Source organism: Candoia aspera, chromosome 8, assembly GCF_035149785.1.
Source record: "Candoia aspera isolate rCanAsp1 chromosome 8, rCanAsp1.hap2, whole genome shotgun sequence".
Taxonomy (NCBI): domain Eukaryota; kingdom Metazoa; phylum Chordata; class Lepidosauria; order Squamata; family Boidae; genus Candoia; species Candoia aspera.
In genome coordinates this window covers 1,218,719-1,246,344 of record NC_086160.1, presented here as the reverse complement: position 1 = coordinate 1,246,344, position 27,626 = coordinate 1,218,719, and the positions used below count along the sequence as shown (strand labels likewise).

General features: G+C 46.8%; 1 protein-coding gene across 1 annotated transcript; it reads left to right on the top strand.

Moving 5' to 3' along the window:
- The first annotated feature begins 48 nt into the window (after nt 1-48).
- CPZ (carboxypeptidase Z) lies at nt 49-27,242 on the top strand. The gene is made up of 10 exons (XM_063310316.1): nt 49-162; nt 7,121-7,495; nt 10,948-11,157; nt 12,723-12,919; nt 13,888-14,049; nt 14,371-14,529; nt 15,535-15,670; nt 17,684-17,823; nt 22,218-22,317; nt 26,896-27,242. Exons 1-10 carry the CDS (start codon nt 60-62, stop codon nt 27,240-27,242), a joined length of 1,929 nt encoding a protein of 642 aa, XP_063166386.1. The 5' UTR covers nt 49-59.
- The last annotated feature ends 384 nt before the right edge of the window (nt 27,243-27,626 follow it).

Genomic DNA, 27,626 nt, shown 5'->3' with positions numbered 1-27,626 from the left:
GGCGGGGGATGCCACATCACTGCGCGCGCCGCCCGCGGCGGAGAGAGGCCCCGGCCGGCATGGGCGGGCGGCGGCGGCGGCTGCCCGCGTGGCTGGCGGCTGCCCTCGTGGCCGTCGGCATCCTGGCGCCCGCGGCGACGCTCGGCGAACCGGCTCCTCCCGGTAAGGACCGCCACCGGGGGCGCGGCGGGTGGGCCCAGACCCGTGGTTGGGCGGCGAGGGAGCGGCTGTTCTTGCTGGGGCTCCGCGGGAAGGAGAGGCGGCGGCGGCGGCGGCGACCTACTTCGGGGTCGGACCCTGCCCGGCGTTGGGCGCCTCTTCCCGAGCCTTGGGAGGGTGGGGGGGAGTCCCGGGCGGCGCGGGGGCGGGGGCGGGGACCACGTTTGCAGCCGCGCGTAGGACGCAACGCCGGGGCGGGGGCCGCGGGGAGCCTCCGAGTGGACCTCCCCCCCCCCGACTTCCTGCCGCCGCGTTTCGGGAGGGAAGGCAGGCAGAGCTCCGGAAGGACGCGCGAGTCCCGAAGAACCCCGAGCGCCTCCCCGGTCCCGTGCGCGCCCGGCTGCCCCCGTCCCTGCCCCCGCGGGGGAGCTGGAGAGGCTGCCCGGCGCTCGCGGCGGTGCGGCAGCGCCGCGGCCCGGGGCGGGTCTGCTCGGCCACCTGCGGCGGGGAGGGTTGCCCCCCGAGGGGAGCGCGGGGAGGCAGCGGCGCGGCGCAGCGCAGCAGCTGCTGTGGGTCGGGCGGAGGGTCTTCCTGGGCAGCCCCGGCGGTTGGCTCGTGGCCCGGCCAGCAGCAGCAGCCCCGCGGTGAGACCCCCGGGGCAGCCGGAGAGATCGGTCGGTGAGGAGGATCGGCGGTCGGGAGACTCTGAAGCCGAGGAAGCGAGGGAGGCGAAGTCTCAGCAGTTGCCTTAGGAACACTGCTCCCTTACCTCGCTTGTAGGCTGCCCTCTCAGAAGAGTTCTCGGGCAGCTGGCATGGAGAAATAAACTATAATTCCATAACCATTTAAACATCACTGAAAGATCAATGCACCATACAACGTACTGCAAGAGTGTAAAAAGAACTTAAAGCCAAGAGAAATTAAAAGTCCCCCCCCCCCGGAAATGGCATGGAAATGGCCGCAAAAGGGGCTCCTGGGGAGCAGAGCTCTCTGTTGAGAAGACCCTCCAGCCCCAGACCAGACAGAGGATCCCAAGCCCCTGGGGAAGGGGCCTGCCTCGCCTGCGAACAATCACCACAGAGGAGCTGCTTTGAGGGGGTCTTCAGAGCAACGCATTAGGATGCCCACTCAAGGGGCCCCCATGGCCTTGATAGGTCAGCAGATCAGCTGATGGCAGGAGGAGGGGGGAGCCATTCTCACAGGGAGAGGGGAGAGGGAGTGTGTGGTGGGTGTGAGCAGCAGTTGCAGATGGGGGGGGGAGTGCTCCCTGGAATCCTTAAAGGAGGGAGGGAACTTCCAATAGTGTGTTCCAGCTAGCTATCTGCCACATGTCCTGACATCTCAAGATTCAGTGCAACTCCAAGGCTGGTCCCAAGTACAGAGTTCTCCCCACGCCCCGAAGAAAGGGAAAGGGAGTTTGTGCCCAGCCTCGTGGGTGGACGCTCTCTCCTGGTGCTAGCAGGCAGAAGACGCCATGCAGCTGCTTTGTCTTTCTGCTGTGTGTGGATCTCCTCTGGCTGGTAAAAAGAGAGGCGCAATGGGAGCGTAGTGGAAGGTTACAGACCGAAGATGGTTCTACTTTACTACAACCCAGAACTCCAAAGTTCAGCTGCACTCACTCTTAAAATGGAGGACGCTGGCAGCGCACAGTCACTCTCCCCCAGAGTTCCTGCTTTGTTCCCTCATAAAGTCCTGGAAAAGCCCCATTCTCCCCCACTGTGGCTTCCTGGGCAGGGAGCCTCTTCCTCTCTCGCCCTGAACCGCAGCACCGACCTGCTCCGCAAATGGCCTTGCCTCGTTGTGACGGGGTGTCTCCTTCCCAGGCCAGGGCCAAAGCCAATCCTTGCCTTGGAGGAGGAATTTCTCTCGGGTTTCTCCCTGGAGGCAACCTGGCACGTTTCCTGACCACCTGCTCAGGTCGTGGGATCTGCCAGCTCCTGGTCAGAGGCATCCCCAGCAAAGTAGAAGGGTGCCCACATGGTGCGATGGGTCATGCAGATGCTGCCATCGCTTGCTTGCTTTCCAACGACTGATTAGTAATAAGCCGCAGGGTTTCTGTAACGTCAGGCACGAGCCTCCTGCCAGGCTGGGCAGCTGTGAGGATGCCTCCTCTCTGGCATTTGGCTTGAACCTAAGAGATGGCAGCCCCGTGGCCTTTGCAGAGACCCCCGTCCACCTCATGCTCGATTGGCCTTTTCCTTGGCGTCTGGACAGCCATTCCCAGGCTCCTTAGAAATTGGCCTCCGTGCTCTCTCAAAGTGTGCCAGCCGTGGCTGCCCAGAAGGTCCATCTGAGCTGGAAAAAGCTGCTCTGCTCTTTTGGGAGAGCCCAGACAAGAAGCAGCCTCTGCGGAGGGGTGTGTGCAAGGAGCCCAATGTCCCCTTGATTCAGTGTTGGGAGCATCGGTTGAGCGGCCCCCAGCCCACGGTGGGAGGAAAGAGCCAGGGGTCTGGTGGGCCTTGTTCCTGGAGGGAAGGGGGCTCAGCCGTGGGGCCTGGGCCAGGTCTGGGCCCAGGAAGCTGTCCGGGAGAGTCCTGAGGGCCAAAGCCCCTGCCCACAGCTGCCGCTCTCCTGGCTAATCCATGGAAGGAGCTGCAACCGTGGGGTTCTGGCCCCGCAGAGAGACCCTCATTTCTCCCCTCCAGCTGGTTGGGAGCCGGAGCGCCCCCTCCAAAGTGCTGGTCCCTCTGAGACCAGCTTCCACATCAAAACCCGTAGACCAAAGGGAAGGTTCCCCTTCTGCCCATTTCCTTTACGTGTGGGCATGGATTCCTCCTGGCAATCTAACTGCATTTACCAGCAAAAGTAATACGGGCCTTGTGGAGGCCTTTGGCTTCCCCATTGCCCCCTGCTGAAGAGCATCCAGTGCCTGGCAGCCCCTGTTGGGGCCCAACGGGTCTTCCTGCTGCTGTGTCTCCGGAGGGGGGGGCTCTCCTGGGACAGGCAGCTCTATAGCTGCAGAGGAAAGGCAAAAGGGCGTCATGGACTCTTAGCAGACAGGATGGGACCACTCAGTTATAGATAGAACAATGGACTTCTTCTCTCTTTCTCTCTGTCTCCTCACTGTTGGAGAAAAACGTGAGTGCAAGAGGAGGAAAAAGGCAACAACTTTCTCCCTCTTTCTTCCTGGGGCAGGCTGAGTATTATCCCCTTTCACTCAGAGGGTCTCAGCTGGGTCACGGGAGGCCTTCTGAGCGCCTGGGAGCTTCTGGGCTGAGAAGCCTCGGCTTGGTTTTCCAACTTTTCCAAGGTTTGGAATGTGAGGCTGAGGTTGGAAACCTGTGTGTGTGTATGTTGCCTCACCACGGATGGCACACACACGCTTTGCCACCTTTCTTTGGCCTTTTCCCGCTCATATTTGCAAAAGAGATCTTCCATTTTGCCTACACATTTTGGCAGCATGCTGTTGGGGTGCTTTTTCGGAGGGTTGAGGGGTGGTTGGAAGGAGGAGCGTAAGCAGAACATGCTCCTGCCAGGCAAAGCACGCCCGCCCAATTCTGCAGCTCACTTGCTGGGGAGAGGGGAGCAAACCATGAATCACGCTGCAAAGGGCCGGCCATTTCGTTGGCAAATTGTAAGAGCCCTTTAGCTGCAGAGTTTTCAAGTCACAGCTCTTGTGAGATTGTGGTGGCTTTGTGGTCTGTTGTTGCATGTGCAGGTTTTCACAACAGAGCTACACCACAGGAAGAGGAGGAAGTGCAGAATTAAACCAAGAGTGTTTCAACTGCAGTCAGACATATTGATTTAATTTCTTGGTGTCTGGGAGGTATTTCAGATTCTGGTGCTTGGTGTAAATGTCTCCTCTCTTCGAAATTAAGTTTCCACATCTTAAAGCCATCCTCTGTGGTGTTGTGAAACTCTTAACTCCAGGCAGTGTAGCTACTTGGAGTGTGTAAAGCACCATCCACCATTGTAGGTTGCAGTAACACAGAAGGGTGTGAATAACTTTTTCATTTTCTGAAAGAGCTCTCTCAGGTTTCTTATCTCAAGGAAACACTGTTTTAACCTGCACTAGGTCTCCTAAGTGTGTGTGTTTTTAGGCAAATGAGGGAATAAAAACCCACTGTACTTTTTTTGTTTTTTTACTACTTCTGTGGTAGTACCAGGGGAGCACAGCTACCACCTGAATTGTGTACCTGTCACAATTCCAGATGTAGAAATGGGATGAACTTAGAACGGCCCCACAGACAGATCAAATGCACATTGTTCTAACTTGGCATACCACCAAGTGTTTCGAAAACTATTACAGTACAATCTTTAGGTGAATTGCTGGAATGAATTAGAATGTCTTCTAAGTAAATACTTTAGAAACAATCTAACAAATGTCGTATTATTCATGAAATGCTGGTCTATCGCCAGGAGGGCTGCATGGAGTGAAATCATTACAGTATGTTAAAAATGATGGTACCAGGACTGGAAACTGAACTTCCATCCCTTTCCTGGATCCCCTCCAGACTCTCAAGAATCACCTGGTGGCAGATCAGAGATCAGGAACATGGATGTCATGTTTGTGGAATGATCCTGGTAAGGGCACAGTAGCCCTTACACTTTTGCTTCTCAAAAGTAAGCATCAGGGCAGCCGATGACGTTGAATGCAGCATGAACCCCCTTGCAGATCCTGGCTCTGAAAGAACCCATGAGCTGAAAGACAGACCTATAAGGCCAGCACAGAGACCCTTGGTCTGCCTTTCTTCATTCCTGTTGCCTCAAAACCGGCAAATCCACTCCCGAGCCCTCTGTGGTTGCCAAGGAAACCTTTCCCGCTAGAGGGGGGCAGAGATCCATGGTTTCTTCGAGCTGAACTCCCTGAGATTCAGCTACTCCAGAATTGTAAACCCATAGTCTGGAAGTCCGAATACTGTTGGGAATGGCGTAGCTTGGATCACACAGAATTATGCTTGCTCCTGGGGATCCGCAGGGTGGAAGATGCTCTTTGTTGCTGGCCCAGATGAGAATGGTCTCCCCTCAATAGTCCCTACGCATAGTGGGAAGTGTGGGGATCAGAAATAATTCATCAGGAACTGGGAGCTCCTGTCCCTGAAGGGGAGAAAGGGGTGTGTCAGCCTGGACTTTATGAGAGGAGGATGCATAAACCTCTCCGCTGTCTGTGTTTTAATGAAATCCTGCAACAGGGGATCGATAAGATGAAGCTGAAAACTCCGGCAGCAAGGTGCTGCTGCTGTTCATGTCTGCCACTAAAGGACACTGGCTCACAGTAGAAGGACTTGTCTTCAGGCTGAGGAGGAACTGCTTAAGTAGCCACCCCAAGGTTATTGGTGTCTTGCTTGGGGATGCCAAGGAAAGTGCCAGGTGGGCAGTTTTTCCCACAAGCACAGCCATAACCAACTTGCTCCTTTGAAGTGGGACCGTTAAACTGGCTATGGTTAGCCTGCGGAAGAGAAGTTTAAGGGGAGATACAATAACGGTCTTCATCTATCTGAAGGGTGCTCACAGAAGAGGAAGTAGACGGATTCTCCGTTGTCCCAGAGGGCAGGAGCAGAGCAACTGCAAGAAAAGAGGTCCAGGCTAAGCATCAGGAAGACAATCAGTCGTGGTGGTGCTAGAGAATTTTCATTTGCCATGTCTTTATACTTAAGTGTGGTAAGAGCACAACAATAAACCAGTATACAGTACCAACCAGTATAAAAATAAAATAATTCATTTAAAAACATTACCTACTTCGAGCACAACTGGCATCAGGTAGTGCCAGTGAAAAGAAAAGTTATTCCAGATTCATTAAAGGCCTAAAAAAAAGAAGCATTTAAGGGCCTCCTTAAAGCTCAGCACACTGGATTCCGAACAGAGATCAGAAGGAATCAGTTCCAAGCTGGAGAAGCCAGATGGGAGAACACAGGGGAAAATTAAGCCACCAAGAACTGCACAGGGACTGAAAGCACAGGGACTGTAGTGCCCAGGGATTGTGATCATATGATGTTCCTGTATGCCCAGCCCAGAAGGTCAGCACTAGCAATTGGACAGGCTCCTGGAGGCCCAGCCAATGTGGAGATCAGCAGAAAGAAGAAACAGACCAATCGAAGTGAATATTTGTAGCTCAGGGTTGAACTGTGGAGTCCTTGGTGCTCTCTGAGCCTGGTTGTTTTCTTGCAGATGTTTCATTGCCAGACTAGGCAACACCTTCAGTGCAAAGAGGGAGCGGGCCTTGCTCTCCGCTTATATACCGTGGCTTGCCCTGCCTGTGTTGGTGGGGGTGTTGTTCTCTGCAGTTGATTGGAGGTTTGTATCTGATACTGGAGGGCAGGGTATTCTGTCGCAGGCATTCATGCAGAAAGAACAGCTGTTCTTTGGTTGAAGTCTGCCTACCTGCCGCTTCCTCCCAAGTCCTGGACCACACAGGCCATGCCATCCTGCACCTGACCAGAGGGTGGAGTGCATAGCCCATCCACAGATTACTGCAGTAATCCATGGCATGAGCCATCTTGGCTGTACAGTATGGGCAATTCTCCAGACACTGTGGTTTCATTGATCGAATGCTTTCAAGAAAGTTTCTTATCAATAAGAACTCTGAAAACTCACACCACTGGACACACCGGCATCTGGCAAACCATTGAAAATATATAAATATTCTATGTCTTAGTTTGTGAAAGATGAAAGGTCCCCTGTGCAAGTACCGAGTCACGTCTGACCCTTTGGGGGGACGCTGCTTTCGTGACGTTCTCTTGGCAGACTGTAGAGCGGGGAGGTTTGCCACTGCCTTCCCCAGCCGTCCCCTTCCCCAGCAAGCCGGGTGCTCCTTTTACCGACCTCATAAGGATGGAGGGCTGAGTCGACCTGAGCCGGCCACCCGAGAGAGAATCCAGCTTCCGCTGGGATCGACTAGTCATGGGGAGAGTTTCGGGTTCAATGCTGCCGCCTGCCACTCTGCGCCACACGAGGCTCCTTAGTCTTAGTCTACTTCCAGGTAATTTTTGATTAATTATTCATAACTTTTCATTTCTTACAGCAAATTGTGTGGACATCAGCTTGGGTTCTTGCAATGATGTATCTTATTCTGAAACTATTTATCCCAATTTACTGCACCAGAAAACCCGAGAAGTGATTGAGTACAGTTCTGAATACATCTTGGTGAGTGTGTTCCACAACTTGCTGCAGGGAGAATGCAATCCTGATCTGCGACTCTTGAGTTGCTCCATTATGGCCCCGAAGTGTGAAAATGGCACCATCATTAAGCCTTGTCGAAGGGTCTGTGAAACCCTGAGAAGAAACTGCCTTCTGGCATTTGATGCAATAGACATGGCTTGGCCATATTTCTTAGACTGCGATCGCTTTTTTGTGGATGAAGTGGAAGGATGCTTTGATCCATTAGAAAAGCTGCGAGGTAAGATGCCAGGCCAGGTGGGTCTGCACGCTTGAAAGCCTTAAAAAGTGATTTTGACTAGATGCCAGACTTAGTTTGAATCCTTGAATCTAGGAGTTGACTTTTAACTTGACTTGAATTGAATCCTAGGATGAATTGGTCAGCTGATTTGCCAACCCTTAGTTACCTTTGGTTTGGACTATTGCAATGTGCTCTACCAGGAGCTTCCACCGTAGAAGCTACAGCCGATCCAGAAGGCATTGATGCAAGAAGTCATGGGAATATTTTATTTCATCAATTTAACACTTCTCTTTTACAGCTGCATTGGCTAGGGTTTTAACTCAGCCAGTTTGTTTTGTAGCTCCAGTGAAACATCCTTTTCTAAATCATTCACTTTGCCTGTCAGTTGTAAATCCACTTTTGATACCATCTCTATCTTGTCAGATAAAATTTGTTCTACATCTGACATTTCTTCAATAACACTTTTTGGACATAGTCTATCCACAGAAGCAGACATCATTTCTTCATTGCTGATATTGTGGCCACTAATTTCTGACTCCATTCTGCAAACGTCTCCTTCAGTATTTTCGCTGTTAGAACATTTTGCATCATTTTGTGGGCTTGTATTTTTTTCCTCTACCTAAAATCTTTAGTCCCCTCTACTGTCCAGCCTTTGAAATCATGAAATTGCTTGTCCTTGTTGTGTCTTGTAAAAACCAAAACAGAATCTATTTCCCGTGAGAAGCTATTTGTTCTTTATAATTAATCCCCAAATCTTATTGTAAAAGTTTCTATATTCCAATTTTATCTGGACCCTTAGTCCATTTATAACTTCTAAGATCAAAATCTATTTAGCTTTTTGCTGTATATGTCAGATTATTTAAATTCTTAAGCTTATAATTAAAGTTTTCTTTTGTTCAGGATTAAAGGCAGACTCACCTGGCGTTTTCAGACTTGTTGGTCCGAGGGTCTCTAATAGCTTAGAAGTAGTTAATGAGCAATTTCCGAAAGTGATTAGAAGGTGAGGATTGCGTACTTAGCATCCTTTAAAAGTCTCTGCCGCAGTTGTGAGCGAGATGGCTAATCCTGTTGTCTCCTGGCGGTCGAATATGCAGAAAATGTCCTGCATGTCTTCTCGTGGGGAGCAGCTGTCCAGAGCAAATGTGGACAATCTCCCATCCTCTCCTTATCTGGAGAGGTTCCAAGGGACCGGTCTACTCCTCAGTTCCTTGGTCTTTGCCACGGTCATTAGCTCCGCTTTTGTAGAGCCAACTTCAGTTCACCATATGTCCCCGGAAACCTGTTCTAACAAATGTTCTTAGCCCATTTTATCATACACTCTTTAACTTGTTCTTCCATTTTAAATCTCAACAAAAGCTTATACATTTTAGCAATCACATGTTCATCATCAAATCATCATTTGTACATAATTCATTTTCAAATTCTGTTTTATGATATTCTATACTGGGTATTTCTTTATCTATATGAAATCTTTTTTCTTAATTGTACATATGAAAACTATTACACATTAAATCCATCTGTAGTCAATTGTTCTCTCAATTTCATCTTAAATTCTCCGTTTTCCTGCACTAACAGATCTTGATATGTTAGTCATTCCTCTTTGCCCATAAAACTCTTCCTGTCCCGATGCGAATAGATGTATTTACGGATGCAGCCTGGGTCTGCCAATTTATTCCATATTCTTAATATGGCAATCCTAACATAATGGTTTTTGAAATCTACATTAACTTGGAAGGGACCTTGGAGGTCTCCCAAGGCAGGAGTCCTCATATGTTCTCAGACAAATGGTTGTTCAATCTTTTCTTGAAAACCTCCAGCGATGGAGCACCCACAACCCTGGGAGGGACTTCGACTTTATCATACAATAAAGAAACATGCCACCCAAATCTCAGGTTGGGCTCTTCTAGTTTCAGCATTCTCTTATTTCTCAGTATCATTTTCTTCCTTATGATCTGCCAGTCATTGCCTCATTTCCACTCTCTTTGCACCCAGGATCTGCTTTGACCTGAAAGCCTCTTTGTATACATTTTGGTTGTAGTATGAGTCAGTCCCTTTCGCTTTTACCTGCTCAGAAACAGCAAACTTACTTTACGCTGTCAGGAAGTATGGGAATGGTAGGAGTTGGATGCTGCCTGACTACTGAGATTTAATATCCTTATCTCTTGGGGCCAGAACGGGATCTGTAGCCTAGAAATTGGAGGTGGCCAAATGCTGCATAACATTGCTGGGCCTGGGCAGTTTGAATTCAAACAAGGATTTGTATTTAGATTTGGGTTTCTCTGAAAGTGCCTGGCAGTTGGATCGACGCTTACCGCCTTTGTCTTCAGGCCGCAGCAAAAAAGACCTTTTCCTCTGCTACTGCCGTGGGAGGTGTTACTCAAGACATGCTAAACGTAACCGTCGTGGGTTTGACAAAACCATGCATTCCGTTCCCAAGATGGCTCTGCATTCTTCATAAGCAGACATGATGGAGAAGATTTACATCAGGACTGAGAAGCTTCTGCCCTGCCAACCCAGTCTGGCTGTCAGGCCTATGCCATGGAGTTTGGGGAGCTTCAGCCTGCTCTTCCCCCTCCAAGGATCAACCCCCCCTGCCTGTGTCTTCTGGCCAGGGGGCAGGCCTGGGACAGCCCTTGGAGAAGATGCCATCTGGGGGCACCTCCAATCCCAGGCTGCCCAGCGAGCAGGGAGGGGGAGGCCTCAAAGACTCCTGGCCCCTGGCAGGCAGGCCTTCCTCTTATGTCACCCCTGTATTCTGTAAGGCAGATAGCCACAGATTTAGAAACATGGAACAATTCAAAGTCTTAGAGAAAAAATGCCTCTTTCCAACACATCTGAATGCCACGTAAGTGTGGCAGAGAATGAGAGTATTCCAGAAGAAAGACCTCTGCCTTGAGTGCTCACCAAGTTGGAAAGGTGGAATATGCTGAGTATATCAATGCCTGAGACAGGATGGGCATCTTCAAAGGGCCAGACAGGCTCAGAAAGGGAGAAGCTGGCCCTGAGGAGAAGCCGGGCAGAGTAAAAGAGGGGGGAAGTTTCAGTGCAACACTCTGCCAGTCCCCGTGCTTGTGCCAAGCTCTCTCCTTTTGTACCAGCTGAACACATTGCAGTAGTCAAAGCTTTCCTGGGAGCTGGGCAGCCTCTGTTGGGGAGGGGGATTTGATTTTTTCCTCCCATGGTGCCATCCAGCTTGCAGAGGGGTCCCATTCTTATTGTTGTCCGATCCCAGCTCATGTCGTGTGCAGGCAGTTCAAGGAAGATTGGCAAGTTTTATTAGCGAGGACAGGGTGATACAACTGTGGGTTGCATCCCTAAAATAGAACACTGATTAATGTTGTTACAATTTTGCTAGCATGCTTGATCCTCTGCTGCCTTGGAGCTGTTTGTGAAATGCTAACAGTGATCTACATCGGCTGCTTATTTAATAAAACCATTTTGTCCTCTTGAAGGTGAAATAGAATTTGCTGAAGAGGTCCTCAGGGAAGCACCCACCTTCATTCAGTTCATCCACCACTCCTTCCCGCAAATGGTGAAAGTTTTGAAGAAGGTGGTCTCCAGGTGCCCCCACATTGCCAGGCTGTACAGCATTGGGCGCAGCTTTGAAGGGAAAGACCTTTTTGTGATTGAGTTCTCTACTAGCCCTGGAAACCACGAACTGTGTGAGCAACGTGAGGCATTTGCTGGTTGAAACGCATCCTCCCTGCACCTCTGATCCTTCCTCCTCCTTCACCCACACTTTGCCCACTCTTCTAGCCCTCTCCCACCTATTCTGCCCTGGCCTGCTGCTTCCTTCTGAGGAAGCTGTTGCTCCTTTTGCCTTTGGGAGAGCTCCTGGTGGGACCAGCAAGAAGCCTCAGCTGGGGGAAAGGAAACAACTGGGGAAAATGGGGGTGACCGTGGACTGTCCAGCCTCCTTGCTTAAGCTGCTCCCCACCTGGGCTCCTGCTGGACTGAGACACTCTGGCAACACTTTGCAAGGGGTTCAGTCCTGCCTGCGGGCTACCAGCCCCCCCCCCAGGACAATTCCCAGTGCTGCGCCCACTCGCGTTTCTCTTTCAGGGAAGCAATGGCCAGCTGATCTTCTTCCTCTGGGTGGGTCTTCCTAGATATATATACCCGTGTGTGTGTGTGTACGTGTTTCACACAAATGTATGATAGACACAAACACACAAATATTTTCAGGGGGAGATGGGCAGTGATCGAAATTGGAATAGTAATAATAATATTAAATTTTTATATATACAAAATTAAAGCATCAAAGACGCATACATGCAGGTGAAAGAATTTTTTTTTTTTTTTAAATCCTCTTACTACTATGTTTGTTTCTAAGAGATTTTTGATCCATGTTTCTTCTGACTGTTGCAATAATTCAGGCAATCCAAATCTTGCCTTGTAAGAGAGGTGGGTTGGGAGTTCCAAACCCGGCAAATGTTTGCCCTTAAACAACTGCAGTCCATCTAGAAGGAGCTGCCCTTGAGGGGGACCTGAGAGGAGGCCCCCAGAGGCAGCTCAGCAGCATCTACGGCTCATTTAACCTGGTTCTCGGAGAAGAGCTGTGTCTTCGGGACATTTCTCTTTGGAGCTTAAGGTGAAGGTGGTGACACTGAAGGACCTAAAAGGCTCAGAGACTTGGGTCCTTTGCGAACCCCTCTCTTGACTGCCTCTCTCCACTTGGAAGAGTCTGCCAAGAGCAACTTTTCAGCATCCCACCATGGAGAGGGAGGGAAGAAACTCCTTAGCTGTGGCCCCCTGATGGTGGGATGCCCTTCTTTTGGAGGTTGGGCTATTTCTGATGTACATTTCTTGGGGGCATTAGCCTAAGACACCTCCTTGTTGAGGTCAGCTTGGTATATTCCCTGAACTTTTTTTAAAGCTTAATTTAGTTCTACATGGCTGATTGTACCCTATCACAAAATCTATGATATTGGACATGTTACATTTATTTTATTGTATTATAATAAACACGTAACATGAAACAGCATAAGCTTAACAAATACAACAAGTGACTTGTGGAAGTTTCACCCTAGACCTTAATTCCTTTGCTCAAGTGTCTTATTCCATGACCATCTGTCCCCTTCACTGAATCCTGCCAGTTGTGGGGCCATTTGGGCAGGGCAGCTGAAGCCAAGATGGTCAGAGGCCAGTAGCAAAAAGGTTGGCTGCCATCTCTTTGAATATCGGGAAGGTCATCTAATGAAACCTCTCCTGGCTCACCTCTTCACAGTCAAACCGGAGTTCAAATATATTGGCAACATGCATGGAAATGAAGTTGTGGGGAAAGAAATGTTGCTCTACCTTGCCCAGTATCTGTGTTCTGAATATCTTCTTGGGAATACCAGGATCCAGACATTGATCAACAACACTCGAATTCACCTCCTTCCTTCTATGAATCCGGATGGATATGAACTGGCAGCGGAAGAGGTAAGCACAGAATTGGGATCAAGAGGTCAAGGCTCCGTCAAGTGGAGCTTGGTCCTTAGCTACTTGGAAATCAGCCAAGGTGGGTTAGATGCTTTCACCGGGATAGAGCCTAATAAAAAAAATCCTAATTAACCGTTTTGGAAATTGATGGGGGTCTGAAGAATATTTCTGATATGATTTGGCAGGATCTGATGTCCAAAGAAAATGGTCAGTAATCCTATTGGCATGCCTAAGATCTCACATGCTGCCTCCAGACATTTTGGGCTACAGCTCCGCTTAGCTTGAGCAGCTTCATGCCCAATGATCAAGAGTTCTGGGAGTTGTAGGCCAAAAGAACAACTCACTGTCTGCCTCTGATCTAAAGCAGTCTTTAGCTTATTAGCTTATGAGGGAAGAATTACTCTAAGCAGCGTCCTGTTGGCTTTAGGTCTCTTTCAGAAAACCAGAAATGGGCAGAATTTGGCATTCCTGCTCTAAGGACTCAAAACCACAAGTCTTCTCTGCCCCATTCGTGATCCTTGCCATTTTCTGCCTGGGATGATTGTAGTTGTGAGTCAACACTCCTAATGCCAAATGGAAGAAGATACAACATGAGTACCTTCTCCCTTTTTCAGAGAAACATGGAGAAGGGTGCAGCAGGGAAGGGAGCCCCTTGGAAAGTGTGGCTGTCACCTCTTCCTCCCACCAGGTAAAATCAGGCCACGGGAGTGGTCAGGAGCCCTCACCTTTACCAAGTTGCTTTTGGAGCAGGCAATTTTCTCTTTGCCCATTCCTGGCTGGGCCTGCTTCATTTAGTCCAGGTTTCTCCCAGGTTGGTTGCTGAGGCTACTGCTGAGGTCTTGCCACTTATTATTTTGTATGATCATCAAAATCGCTTCACAGTGTAGTGCATCTTTCAGGGCATCCATGCTTTTGCACAGGCCAGTGGCTCCTGTATGAATTCCTGCCTTTTCCTCTCTACTGACCAGGGCGCTGGCTATAACGGATGGATAAATGGGAGGCAAACAGCTCAGAATCTCGATCTCAACAGGAATTTCCCAGATCTGACCTCTGAAGCTTACAGACTTGCAAAGATCCGAGGGGCTCGGATGGATCACCTCCCTATTCCGCAGTCTTACTGGCTGGGCAAGGTGGGACGTACAAGCACACTTGTGGTATATTGCATCAACATGGTGACCAGTTGGACTTTAACTATTCCAAAGTCCAACACTGGATCTATCTTTCTGAGAACTAATGAAAAATGTAAGAAGCAGCTGTGGTTGCTTCAGTACAAATTTTTAATTAGCATATCTCAAAATGACCACAGTCTTTCATTTCAGGGACTGTCCCAACACCCCAGTGTGCGAAGGTGTTCTTTTAAAGCGTTCCAGCCCCACCCTTTTATATCAATCAGCTTCTGCGAAGCACTCTTAGCTATCTCTTCCTGTGACTGTTTTTAACCTGACCTTCAGGTGGCCCCAGAGACAAAAGCTGTTATGAAGTGGATCAAGTCGGCCCCGTTCGTGCTGTCTGCCAGTCTCCACGGGGGTGATTTGGTCGTTTCCTACCCTTACGATTACTCCATGCATCCTCTGGAGGAGAAAATGTTTTCCCCCACACCGGATGAGAAGGTAACGTGGCGTGATGAGGTTTTAAAACACTCGGCTAAATTATAAAGATAGTGTGACTAGGAAAAGAATGGACACTTATTTTTGCCAAAGTTGAGCCCTCCCTAACTTTTTCCTGTTAAAAAATGTTAGGCTTAAGTTGCCATTCTTGCATGGTGCCATTCATGAGGACAGAATTAAAGAATCAACGTACATTTAGGAGTATTTATTTATTTATTTTATTAAATTTATATGTCACCTGACTCCCAGTGACTCTTGGCAGTTTACAAATTGTTTAAAAAAATTAAAACAACAAAAAACACAAAAAGAACAAAGGTGGCTGAGAGAACAAACCCAGATGGGAACAAAGAGAAGAAAGGGGCATCCGTCACCCTCACCAAGGGCCTGGGCAAAGAGCCAGGTCTTCAGTGCCCTTCGAAACACCAGCGGGGAGGGGGCTGTTCTGTCTGACCCCTCCATGGCCCAATAACCGCCCTGCTCCCACTCCCCCAGGATGTGAACAGGGCACAAAGTTTCCCCACATTGAGAGGAGCAAGATTCTGGTTGATGCAAGAGGCCCCTCAGCCCCCTCCCCCCGATTACTTGGGGAGAGAGTTGACCTGTTGCCCACAAGGGTGGGGATCCAGGGGCAGAGCCCCCTTTGCCCTGGCCAGGAGAGGACAATCTGGACCTCCACTCCAGGGTCTCCATCTACTTCGCCCTCAGATTTTTCATCCAAAGAGCTTGGCAGCCTGGGGCACTTGGTAAGAGGCCAGTGTAGAGGAAGAGGGTCCACCAAGGTCTGCGTGAGGGAACCCCAGTCTTGCTCCTTGGGAGATGCAGGCTCCCTGTGAAGCGAGGGAGCCCGAACCCGTCCTGAAGAACCCAGAGATTTGCCTGGGGCTGCAGGTGAGCTGAAGGTCCAGCTTCCCTTGGAGACCTCAGGAAGGCAGCTGGATCTGTAAGCTGAATGCACTAAAAATCTCAAGAGTTTAATCTGCAAACCAAATATAACTAATTTTGTTTTAGATGTTCAAACTACTTTCTAGAACCTATGCAAATGCACACCCTGGCATCTCAGACAGATCAGAAATGCGTTGTGGTGGAAATTTTGTGAAACAAGGCGGCATCATAAATGGCGCTGAATGGTACAGCTTTACTGGAGGTAAAACTTTTTAGTGATTTTATAGTTCTGCAAATAGTTTGATGTCTTTGTTCTAAGTCACTGTGGGAGGAAAATGCCTTCAGAAGGAGAAAGAAGCCATCACGTGTAATCTCTCTGTAAGTGAGCAAAAGTATCTACCACTTAAAAAGCGGTGCTACCTCAGTGGAGCTGTATCCATTCAAAGACCCCTATGTCTTGCTAGCTGTGCTAATGCAGGCATGCATAATTTACAGGGCCCCACACCAAAGACAGTCTGGCTGCTGCGCATTGGAGCCTATGACCACTACCGTTTTCAGCAGGCAGCAAAACAGGCAGAGTTGCTGATTCCGTTCAGCCTGATGATCACAGAGTGGGCAGGCGTGTAGGACTAATAAATTCCAGCATGAAACTTTGTAATGACTTCAGAAGGAAAAATGTTTTGTAAATGCTTGCCTGAAACCAGACCTTCAGCTGCAGATCCCTCGCTTGCCTGAGCATGGCCCGCGGGTGGTGCCATTGGCTGTGCATTTGCAGGGATCAGACCAAGCTGGCTCCTGACAGGGCTGTGCAGGTACGGAGAGTGCACCCCTTACTTGGGGTCTCACCAGTTCAGTGGCATCTATTGTGCACAACTGTAATTGGGTGAGGACCATTACTCTGGCTTAGAGCTTTAAGCCAGCCTTAGCATATTTTTGAATCTTTGTTGGATACTAGCTGCTGCTAGATATATTAATTTACTCCTCCATGGTGTGTCCACCACTCTTTGAAACCCAAATGAGATTAGTCAGAAGATCTGCTGCACATGCATAGTTGCTGTACAATTTGTTACCAACAGTTCAGATGCATATCTTAGTTGCTCAAGGCCTGATGTGGCAGGCTATGCAGCATTATTCATCCACATGTACCAATCGAAGCGAATATTTGTATGCAGCATTATTCATCCACATGTGCCCTGAAGACCAGGCATATCCATCCATCCATCCTTTAATCTTGGAAGGAGCTCAATGCTGGTGAATGAACATATGAGCGATTCATACCGGCAGCCATTTAATGAACTCTCTGATCATAAGGACAATCCCTAGTGGACTCAAAGTTATCTGGAAAGACCATTACTTTCCTGAATGAGCTCAGAAACAGGAGGAGAATTTATCTGGTCTTGATCATTTCAGGCTTCACTCTCTTCAATCCTTATTAGGAGTCCTTCAGTGACATTGATGCCAACTTATGGAGTTATGTCTTGGAAGAGGTTAAAAGCGCCCTGTTCTGGTTCTGAGGTCTCTATGATCATCACTTTGATCCCAGGTGACCTGGCTATCCCTAGCAATAATACCTACATCCAGAAAGGCTTGGAGAATCCATTTTAGAACAGAATGAATTGAAATGAGGAAAACAGAATGAATTTCACATAATGAAAACTGTTCAGAAAGAAATTGAATATCTGGGGATGATGGAAGATGTAACCCAACACATCTGAAGAGTGTTGGATTAGGAAAGGCTTATGTAAGATCTTTAATGAATAGGATTGCATTTGGTGCTAAAACTACTTTCTTCTTCAATCTCCCCCATTCACAAATGCACACAAATATATAATTGTGTAATCTAACATATATTTGTTAAATCTGAAGCCAGTTTCTGCTAAATCAAAACTGCTGAGAATGAAGTTCTCTGAGCTGATGGCACTTGGGCCGAGGAAGTTGGGTTTCCTCTGTTGCGTGGTCCAGCTTCCCGGTGCCTGCTTCTTGTCCCTTGAAGCTCCAGAGTCCGCAGCGTCTTCAGGAAGACCATCAGCTGAGCCTTTCTTAGACCGGGATAGTCTGGCCATGGTGGTTTGTGACCTGGAGACCTCCAGATTAGGTTATGGCTGTATTTTTAGTTTTTATTTGCTCACGAGTTACCTGTCTTGCAATTAGTGTTATGCTAGTTATAATGCTGGATTGTTCCATAGTTTTATGATTCCACTTTGAAAAATATTTTCAATGAAGCTGTGCTTAAAAGTGATCAGTTGATCTACCTCTCGCTATTTTTCTCTTCTAGGAATGGCAGATTTTAATTATCTCCATACAAACTGTTTTGAGGTGACTATGGAGCTTGGGTGCGAGAAGTTTCCTTTAGCTGATGAACTATATAAGCTCTGGCAAGAGAACAAAGACGCCCTGCTGAAATTCATGGAAATGGTAACCCTTCTTTCCATCTCTGACTTCTCTCTTCTTCCCATCGCAGATTCTCCACCAAGAGCAGAGCTCACTGTTTAGTCATAGGACTGATTTACAACAAGTGGCAATTCACAGAGGAACTGATTTTGCCCATGTTGTGGATGATATTTAAGGATTTAGGGAAGCAGTTTCCTGTTCCAACCGTGGGAGCAGTTAGAGACACCCATGTTGGAACTGGAGGTCACAGTGAAATAGCCTCCTCTTGGCATGATGACGATGACGATGACTGAAAAGTAGGTGCTGCTCTTCCAAGCTAGGTTTCCCCAGAGTGGAAACTAAAAGAGCCAACCAGAATCAAAACATAACTCGAAAACAGTTAAAATATACAGTGGAATCCAATAATCAAAATGCATAATATTAAAACAATGAGCAGCATTCCAAATAAAACTTTTCCTGGCAGCAGTATATTAAAAATCAATCTAGTAATTGGGAAAATAGAAAATACTGCCAGGTGCCAAAAAATGAATAAACATCATGTCTGCCTGATCTCAGGGAGTGGGTTGCTCTCAAGTAGCCAGGCTCCCCCTGCCTTGCCTTGGCATGGGAGGGAATCAGGGCAAAGCTCCTAGAGACACCGGGAGGACCTGTGGGGGAAGGCATCCAATCAGATACACTGGTCCTAGTCTGAAAGGGCTTCCTAGTTTAATATGTGCTCCAGGCCTGAGGTTAGCTTGGTTGTTGAGCCCCTGGTAGATTTTTTGTGGTATAATGTATTTTGTTTGGGCACACATGTTCCCTTTTTAACTGTTTTCCTTTATTTTAATTATGTAAGCCTCTCAGAGTCAATTGGGAATCAAGCATTCAAATGAATGAATGAATGAATGTCCTCCAAAAGGATCTGTCTGACAATGACCTGGGCACTTCCACAGACTGAAATGCCCAAACCCACAGAATCTAAATCATGATAAATAGCATCAGCCTTATCCCCAAGATGTCTAGCCACCATATCACAACAACATCATACCATCACCACCAGCCTCATCCTCTTTTGAAGTATTTCTTGCCTTTGTCCCCCTGCAGCACTTTGCATAGCCTGGCTAAACTGAACCCATTGTCTGCAAGTAGAGGTATCGGAAGAGGCATTTTGATACATGTGAGCCTCATGCTTAGATTCGTTTTCCCTAATTGGTCCTTTCTAAGGGAAGGTTGCAACCAGGCAGGACAGGTGGCTTTTGTTAGAAAAAGGCTGCTTCATCACAAAATATCCACAAAATGAACTTGATGCTTACATACTAAAAATGTGATTTGTTTTTGTTCTTTATCATATACTGCCTTAATTTCTACAGTCAAGTTTCACTTTTAACCTTAAATTTCTCTCTTTCTTCCCGTGATTTCCTTAACTCGTTTATCTGCCTGAACTCTGTGAAATTTTCCTTCTACTTTATCACTCTTCCTCTCCAGCTAGTCTATTAATTGTCCCTTCACTCTTGGATGCTTTAATGCTTTACTCCTAAACATGTTACTTTATTAGCTCTTTCTCTCCCCTCCCAACCATCCCCAGAGTCACCTGTTTGCTTCTTTCAGCATCTTTCCTCAGGTGTCCTGGTTCTGGGGTTCACAGCCATCAATTTTTTCCACCTTCACTTTGGAGTTTCTCAGGACTCCCTCTCTAGGACAGCTGTGGGTTGTCTTCTCTCTTTGAAGCTATGCTATTGAACCTCCTGTCTTCCCCCAGGAGAGTCTTTTCAGCTTCTCTCAGCTCCTTCTGCTCTGCCATCCTGCACTAGCTCTGGTTCAGAGGGAGGTCAGATGCTGCTGAGGCTGCTGTTCAAGCCTTCCCTTCCAGATGCCTTTGTCTGCCGTATTATCCTCTGACCTGGAGCTTCTCTGTATCAGCAGTTCACCACCACCACCACCACCACCCACACACATGCACCCGTCCTCTTTCTTCCCCTGCTTCCAGCAACCACTCCATCAACTTTCTCTTTCTTTCTGCCAAGGACTCCTTCCTGTCTCCTCATCTCTCTTTCTTCAGGAATTTTCCTGAGCTCTTAGGTGCTTGACTTCTTTGGGCTCTACTTCTTTCTCTTAATTCCCTTTCTTCCTCATGAGCCAGCTGAGGAGGCCATTCTGAGGCCAGCCCCTTCCCTCATGAACAGCAGGCAAGGCGAAGCCACTTCTAGATGTTCCAGGCTCCTTTTAAAAATCTGTTCCACCTCTTACCTTCCAGGAAGGTATTTGCCTAAGTGCCGTTTGGAGTGGATGACCCTGGTGAGAGTCAGCTGGAGGGCCATTCTCTCTCTTGGGGTTCAGCGTCAAGGGTTCCTGGGGGAAGATTTTCCTTTGTTTTTAGTTGCACACTGCTGAATCTGTTCTGGCAGTTTTCAATCTTAGGAACATATAGGAAGATGTGTATCCATCCAAAAAATTGGCCTTTGGGTCAAATTCAGGGCCTGCACTCCAAAAATTGATGGATCCAGATAACAAAGGAAGAGGTGTTAGAACAAAGCCTAAATTAAGCTGAAATAATTAGGTTTCGTATGATTGTCCAATCAATCTGTTTTGTTGCCCTAAAAATAGCTGTTGGCAGAAGCATTTGTAGGGACTTTGGAATGCTGCCCATCCTCGCGGTCTCATTCTGTCTTCTCCTGATGGATACACCCATTTGACCTTTTCATCTGTCAATCATCTTACCTAATGACTTCTGTGTGGAGGTTCTCCCGTGAGAAGCTGTTTGAGTGTCTGGCCCAACTGCCCCAGAAAAGCACTCAGTTTTCTGATAAGGACTCAGGCACTCAGAGCAGTGATCAAACCCCACAAACCCCGCAAGGGGACAAGAGACTGCCCTTCCTAAGTCCCCAGCAATGTGGTCTCTTCCTCCCAGAACCTTTTTTTGCAGTAGGGATTTAATGTGGTCCAGCCCACCTCTATTTCTTTTCATGCACTTTAAAAGCTATTCTGTAGTAACAAATCCTGCTTGTGGTTTTATCCTTAAATAAAAGTGGACTCCATTTGGTTTTAATCTTGTTTGCAGCTAATCCATTTAGTAAATCCACATGGAAGTGGATTAAATCTGCTTGAAACCTTTGAGAGGGAAAAGCCTGTATTAATAGTGACTGTGCCAACCCACTCGTATCATGCACAGTCATCAGCTCTTATCCCAAAGCGCCGGCTGCCCCTCTGAGGCAGGGGTGATGCCCAAAAGCAGCAAGCTTAAACGAAAGAATCACCAGCACATTTCACGCCACCTCTCATGCCACCTCGTTCACATCGCCTGCCTCTTTCTTTCATTGCCAGCAGAAAAAGGACCGTTTTGTGCATGATGATACATCTTCAGCTGGTAAACGTTGCAGGCAATACCAGCCTTGACACAAGGACCAGGATGTGACAGGTTTTCCCCCCAGTTCGTAATATTGCAAGCACAGGATTCTTTCCATCTTCCCACGATTAGCCTCAAAACCATTTTGGCTGGCTACAGAAATTCCAGCGTTTCTTCCTTTTGGGTACAAGAGGGTACAGAATCTCCACAAATGTCATAATAATAAATAAAATGAGGCAAATGTAAAACACAGGGGAGAGACCCTTTTTCTGTGCTCCTGCTCCAGAGCGTTTTCAATCTCGCAACCACCTTTCAGTGGTATGACTTTTGGGGGTGATATTTTTGCATCTATGAGGCTTATTAAAAAATACTTTGCCCATAACCTGCCCCAGTTTTCCAGGAGGGTGGCAGATTTGGCTCTGCTGATTCTTTGATACCACCCAGATCTGTTCTGCAGCCTTCAGAGGTCAGACGTGGGACTGCATCACCCGCAGTTGCAAATGTGCCAGCACTTCGGTCTGTTGTGTTTTTTATAAACACGGGAAAAATTTGTGAGCGTTACAAGAGGACCCTTGTCACCCTCAGCTGTTCCCAAGTTATTGTTTCGGAATGTTTCTTCAGAGAGAGACCCCGGGCAGATGCACCCTTGCAGGGCCGCAACTAGGGGGGAGCAAGTGGGGCACGTGCCCCGGGCACTGCACTGGCGGGGGGTGCCAAAATGAACACTGGGAGGGGCGCCAAAATGGGCATGGAATCCATGTTTGCCCCGGGTGACACAGACCCTAGTTGCGGCCCTGCACCCTTGAGTCCCTGACCCCAAGTTTGGCCATAGGCCAATTTTGCTCATCAAAGTTATATAACTATTTTGGCTCCTAAAAACAGTAAGGAAATACATTAGACCCCTCTCTTAATAATATTTTAATATTAATTAACTAACATTCACAAAATTCTGTTATCAAATTGGTTGAGCACCAAAGGAAAAAATGCACAAACTCTTAGAGTGACAGAGTATGGTTCTGATGGCTGTGTGGGAACAGGAACAAGGGGGGAACATGAAGGCACTACTTCTTAATCACGCCATTCTGATTCTTGGCAGGTCCATCGTGGCATAAAAGGAATTGTATCTGACAAATTTGGAGAGCCAATCAAGAATGCCCGAATTTCAGTCAGAGGCATCCGCCATGATATTCTTACAGGTAACAGATTTGGAAAAGCAAATGAGCAATTAAACTTTGGGTTTAGATTTTTCCTCTAGAATGTTACATGATCCTTCCACTGAAAAACAAAATATTGTGTTGATTAATTCATATATTTATATCCCAACTCATTCTAATTACAAAACCTAAAAAAAATAAATAAGGAAATGCTAAAATTGTAAGAGGAAAAACCACAGAGTTAAAATGCACTCCAAAAATATGTTATTTCCAGATGTTTCTTGGTGAGGACATTTGAAAACTTCAAGCAGATTGTTTTAAGCACCCTGTCCTGAGATGACACTGAATTCACTTCTATAATTACATTAAACAAGACCTTCCCATCTAATCTTAGTGTATCACTAGAGGGACAACATAATTTAATTAATTTCATTGTTGAGGTAATTTAATTCTGGATTGTTCAATGCCCATGCAATAGTTAAAGCAGTGTCAAGAAAACTAAACTGCATGAAGTTTCGGATTTTATTGGAATGTGAATATTCAGCAACATATTTAGCTTGTCATAGACACTGGATTTACTGGTCTTACAGAAGTCCTTTCTCTAGATAATGATGGTTGGATTCAGGAGTCACGTTTAATGTAATTCCATTTAAATTAATGAGGCTCTGGTTAGTTTTGACTAATGTAAGTTTGAAAAATCAGCTTTCTCCACTTGTGGGGCCCTCCACTCTGAGACATCTCAGCAATTGTCTTCCTGTCTAGGGATGCTGGGAGTAGAAACCAGCACAGGTGGAAACCCAGCTTGGGGGAATGCAGCTGTGGATTTACTAACTGTGGCAAAATATTTATTCAACCCAATAATAGAATTTACATGACTTTGGCCAACCTCTGCTTGTTTTGCAATGGAGTCCTGGACACAATTTCTTTTTTTTTAATAAGAATTTTATTAAGTTTGAAACAAAGATAAAAACTACAAAAAGAAAAAAACACAAGAGTGTGAAACTCAAGAAAAAAGAATTTTGAAGATTACAGAAAGAAGTGACTTCCGACTTTCAACAACAAGAATATACAGCAATTTCCATAATCAATCCCTTACTCTGTATCAAACCAAGATCACATTATTTCTATAAATCATACCATAAGCACATTATAAAAATCACTAAACACAATTGCTCCTTCCCTTTATATTAAAAGAAAAAGAAATATATAAACCTCCAAATCAACTTCCCCTCCAAAAACATTAATTATTTCCTTCCTACCCCTATTCTATATATTTCTGTCCACTATAATAGAAATAAAATTATAAAAACATTTAAAATGTCTATTTTTATAATTAATAATACTATAACAATCTTGACCCTATTAAACCTAAAGACCAAGCAATTATTATTATAGCTTACAAATCTTAAAAATCAAACAAACTTTAAAAGCAATCCAGTAAATCTTAATCCAAATCATTAAAGAAAAATGGAATCAGACAAGCCTTAATATCAATCCAAATAACATTCTTAATTCTTTACCTCAAAATATACCAAAACATTTACATATCTCCATATTACACACAAGGCATTTTTCATACAGAAATCAAACAGCCCAACTGCCCTCCTTAGAAACTCAGACTTCTCAGCAAAAAACCTCCCACAGAACAGAGCCTCTTCTTTCCCATAACATTCCATCAAAAAAACAACCCCATTTGTAATTTGCAAGTGAAACTGTCCCTTTAACCCCTTCCACACCAAAATGTATTTGTTGCCTGGCATTGCAACAAAAACTTCAATCTCACTGTCAGTGGAAACATCTCTATCTTTGTTAAAATCTTCATCTTCTTCCATGATGTCCTCAGCCAGATGACACATTTTGAAGCCGATATTTTCTACAGTGTCCTGAATGTATTGCAAAATAGCTTGACAGGTATCATAAAAGGTCTGTTTAAACTCACAGAGAAGCTCACAGTGGAACTCTGAGAAAGCCTCCTTGAAACCCTCCATGTTTCAGGCAGTAGATTATGATGCCCCTCATCAATATCCAAATGGGAAAACAAGCCAAAGCTTAAAAAGATTTTAAAAAATTAATCCCCAAAATAACGACAAACACCAAGAGAGATCACTTCTCCTTGCTATATAAAGTCTCTCTTAGGGTACATAACTTTAAAAAAAATGTAAATTGGGTGGTTTAGAAATGGGGTGGCTCGACCTAATGTCCACTGAAGCTACAACGTGGCTTGGAAATGGGGACGTCCCTGCCTCCTGGCAGCTCTTACCCGATTGGCGCCAATGCTGTTTGTGATTCTCAGGCTACAAGTCACCATTCCAGAGGGCAGATGGGATGATTCTGAGCACTTGCTTTATCTGTGACAGTGCTCTTGGGCTTTGAGAAAAAGCCTGCCTGTGCCCCCCACAAAAAATGCCGCTGTCAGTTCTGTCTGCAGAGCTCGCGGACACAGCTGTTCAGTCAGCCATGTCCTCACCGGAAGTCCTGAGTCCTGGACACAATTTCTGAAGCCCTGCTTAGATGATGGCCAAACCTCCTTGAAGCAGCTCTTCTGGGAGTGGGCAATGTCCCCCCCCCGACTTTTGAATCTTGTGGTAACTAACATCTGAAGAATATCCAGTTACTCTTTGGGCAGAGATTGCCCTGCTTCTCTTGGGCAGGATGCAGTAGGGTTTTGCTGATAAATTATGGTTTATATCATACTGGCAAATGAAGGAATGAAGAGAGAAGAAGAGAAAGGGAGGGAGGGAGGGATGTTACACAGATACATGCATGCATAGATGTGTACATAGGTATACATCTAGGTAGACATATACACATACCCTGACACAGAGGATATTACCAAAGGAGGGCCTGTAACATTATTGCCTGAACCCACTTCTGAGTGTGCCGTGTTTGTACCTCTGCCGGGCATGATTTGCTTGGCTTGCAGACACGGACCGGCTAAACCACTTAAGGCTTCTGATTGAGAAGGATTGTTCAAGGCCCTTGATAATACCTTTGAGGAAGTATTGAAAATTGACTCAGTAACATAGTTAGTGAGACTGTATTTTGGCCTCGAGGGTCTCTTTACATTGTTACTGTTGCGTTGTGGTTCTTAATATACCAAATAAAAGATAAGCCATGTAAATGACATGAAGCTCTTCTCCTGAAGGCTTTTTCTTCACCAGCATTTCTGGATGTTCAAGGAATCATGGGTGCCAGATAGGAGGATGAGTGTTTTCCTCCAGTATTTACTTGTGAGCTGGATGGGATGGGGAGCAGGGGTGGTCTCCCTTTTGCTGCACATGGAAGATGTAGTTAGAAGTGAGGCTGTGGGTGCAAATAGCTGCAAATATTGTTGTGGATGTCTTGGAAGATCAGATGCTTTCAGTGATTTGGGATCAGGAGGAGGTTCAGCCCAGCTGCTGACCTGCTGAATTTTAACCCTTTCTGTAACATCTAAGTAAGGTGTTCCTCTTTTCTTGCTTTGCCTCAATTTCTGTCCCTCCTTCTCTCTACTTCTCTTCCTAGGACTGCTGCCTCCTCTTCCTCTTCCTCTTCCTCTTCCTCCTCCTCACTGTTTCTGAGGGAAGGAGAGGGGGAGATGTTTGTGCTATTTTGTGTTCCAGTGTATAACAGCAGTTGGTTTGTGAGAGAATTCATGATATGTGCAGATGTTGCCATAGTTGAAGCTTTTGTCAGAAGAACCCCAGCTGCTACAAGTCAAATCTTGCAGCACTGAAAAGACATTCCTAAACGTCATTTTCCAGAGACGGCACAGGAAGATGATAGTTGTATGCTGGAGTCATGGTGGAAATATTCTTTGAGTTGTAGAGGGTGGAAACGTGTTCTCCCAGATCCCACAGGATTGTACAGGATCTGTCCAGTCCTGCTTCATGGATGAGACAGAGCAATAAGATAAGATAAAATAAGGTAAATTGCTTCAGTGGCTGCAACACTTCTTAGGCTACTTCCACTAGCACGGTTCTCCTTGGTCTTCCATGATCCAGCTGCGGGGAAGGCCAGGCCTGCTGCTGGAACCTGCCCACTCCGAATCCCACTAACTTGGGCCCTCAGGTTTGACTGATGTCTTTGCAAGGGCCAGGGCTCCTGGTAGGTGTGTTTAAAGCACATGGGGGGGTGGGGGTGTACGCAAGCATGGCTCCTCAGGTTTCTTCCTTGGTGCCTTCTAGGCTCTCTGCCCTTTTCTGCCTGGTTTTGTGATGCTCTCAGAAAGGCAGACCTGGTCAGTGGCCAATGGTTGGGGAACCTTATTCTAGGTAACTTTATGTCAAGCACTTTAACATCTCCTCGTTACACAATGTGGTTTCTCATTTATTGACAAGCAAACTAAGTACACATTCAGCCTTGGATAATGTCATTCTACACCTTTCAACTCTTAACAGCTGAAGTATGGGTTTTATTTTAGCATCCATAGTTCTGTGCAGAATTTTAAAGGAAAACCAGGTTAGTTAAAATTGCACTAGTAATCCTGCTCAGTATGAGAGGAACCACAGGTTCAGGTAAGTTAAAAGCCATAAGTTCAGGCTCTGCTTCAGGACAAAGGACAGCCAGAATGAACAGGCAGAGGGGGTAGGAGGACTATCCCTGTGCTGCAAATTGAGGCGTTGCGCTTCTTTTTTTTAGCTGATGGTGGAGACTACTGGAGACTTCTGCCTCCTGGTACATACATTGTGAGTGCCCAGGCGCGGGGCTACAGTAAAGTCCTGAAGAAGGTGACTTTGCCTGCCAGGATGAGAAGGGCTGGCCGGGTGGATTTTGTCTTGCAAGCCCTCAGTGGAAAGCTCACCCACCTTCTCCAGGGACCTGCAGGAAGAGCGTACGACCCCCTGGATCACTTTGATCCTCACGCCCAGCCAGAGCTAAGGAAGAATGAAGAGCGATCTGTCCAGCCACGAGAGAAACCCTGGTGGTGGCCATATTTCAGCTCTCTAAATCAACACAAACCTTTGTGGCTGCTGAAGCAGAGCTGAGCGGTTGATGCTGCGTTCGTCCCCAACCACACTGGTAGTTCACCACTGCGTTTCCAGTGCTCCTCTGTAAAATGGAAATGGAATGGAATTGAACGCATCTGTTAATACAGTGTTTCTCGACCCTGGCGACTTTAAGAAATGTGGACTTCAACTCCCAGAATTCCCTAGCCAGCCATGCCCATGCTGCCTGGGGAATTCTGGGAGTTGACGTCCACATACCTTAAAGTTGCCAGGGTTGAGAAACACTATGTTAATATAACATTGCTTTTCTGTCCTGCATTTTCTTTTCTCCTCTACATTAAAATTTGCTGTATATTAAAATGTGTACGCTCCTAAAACTTGATGTAGCGGTTGTTTCCGTCATTCCAGTTAGTTATCAGACTG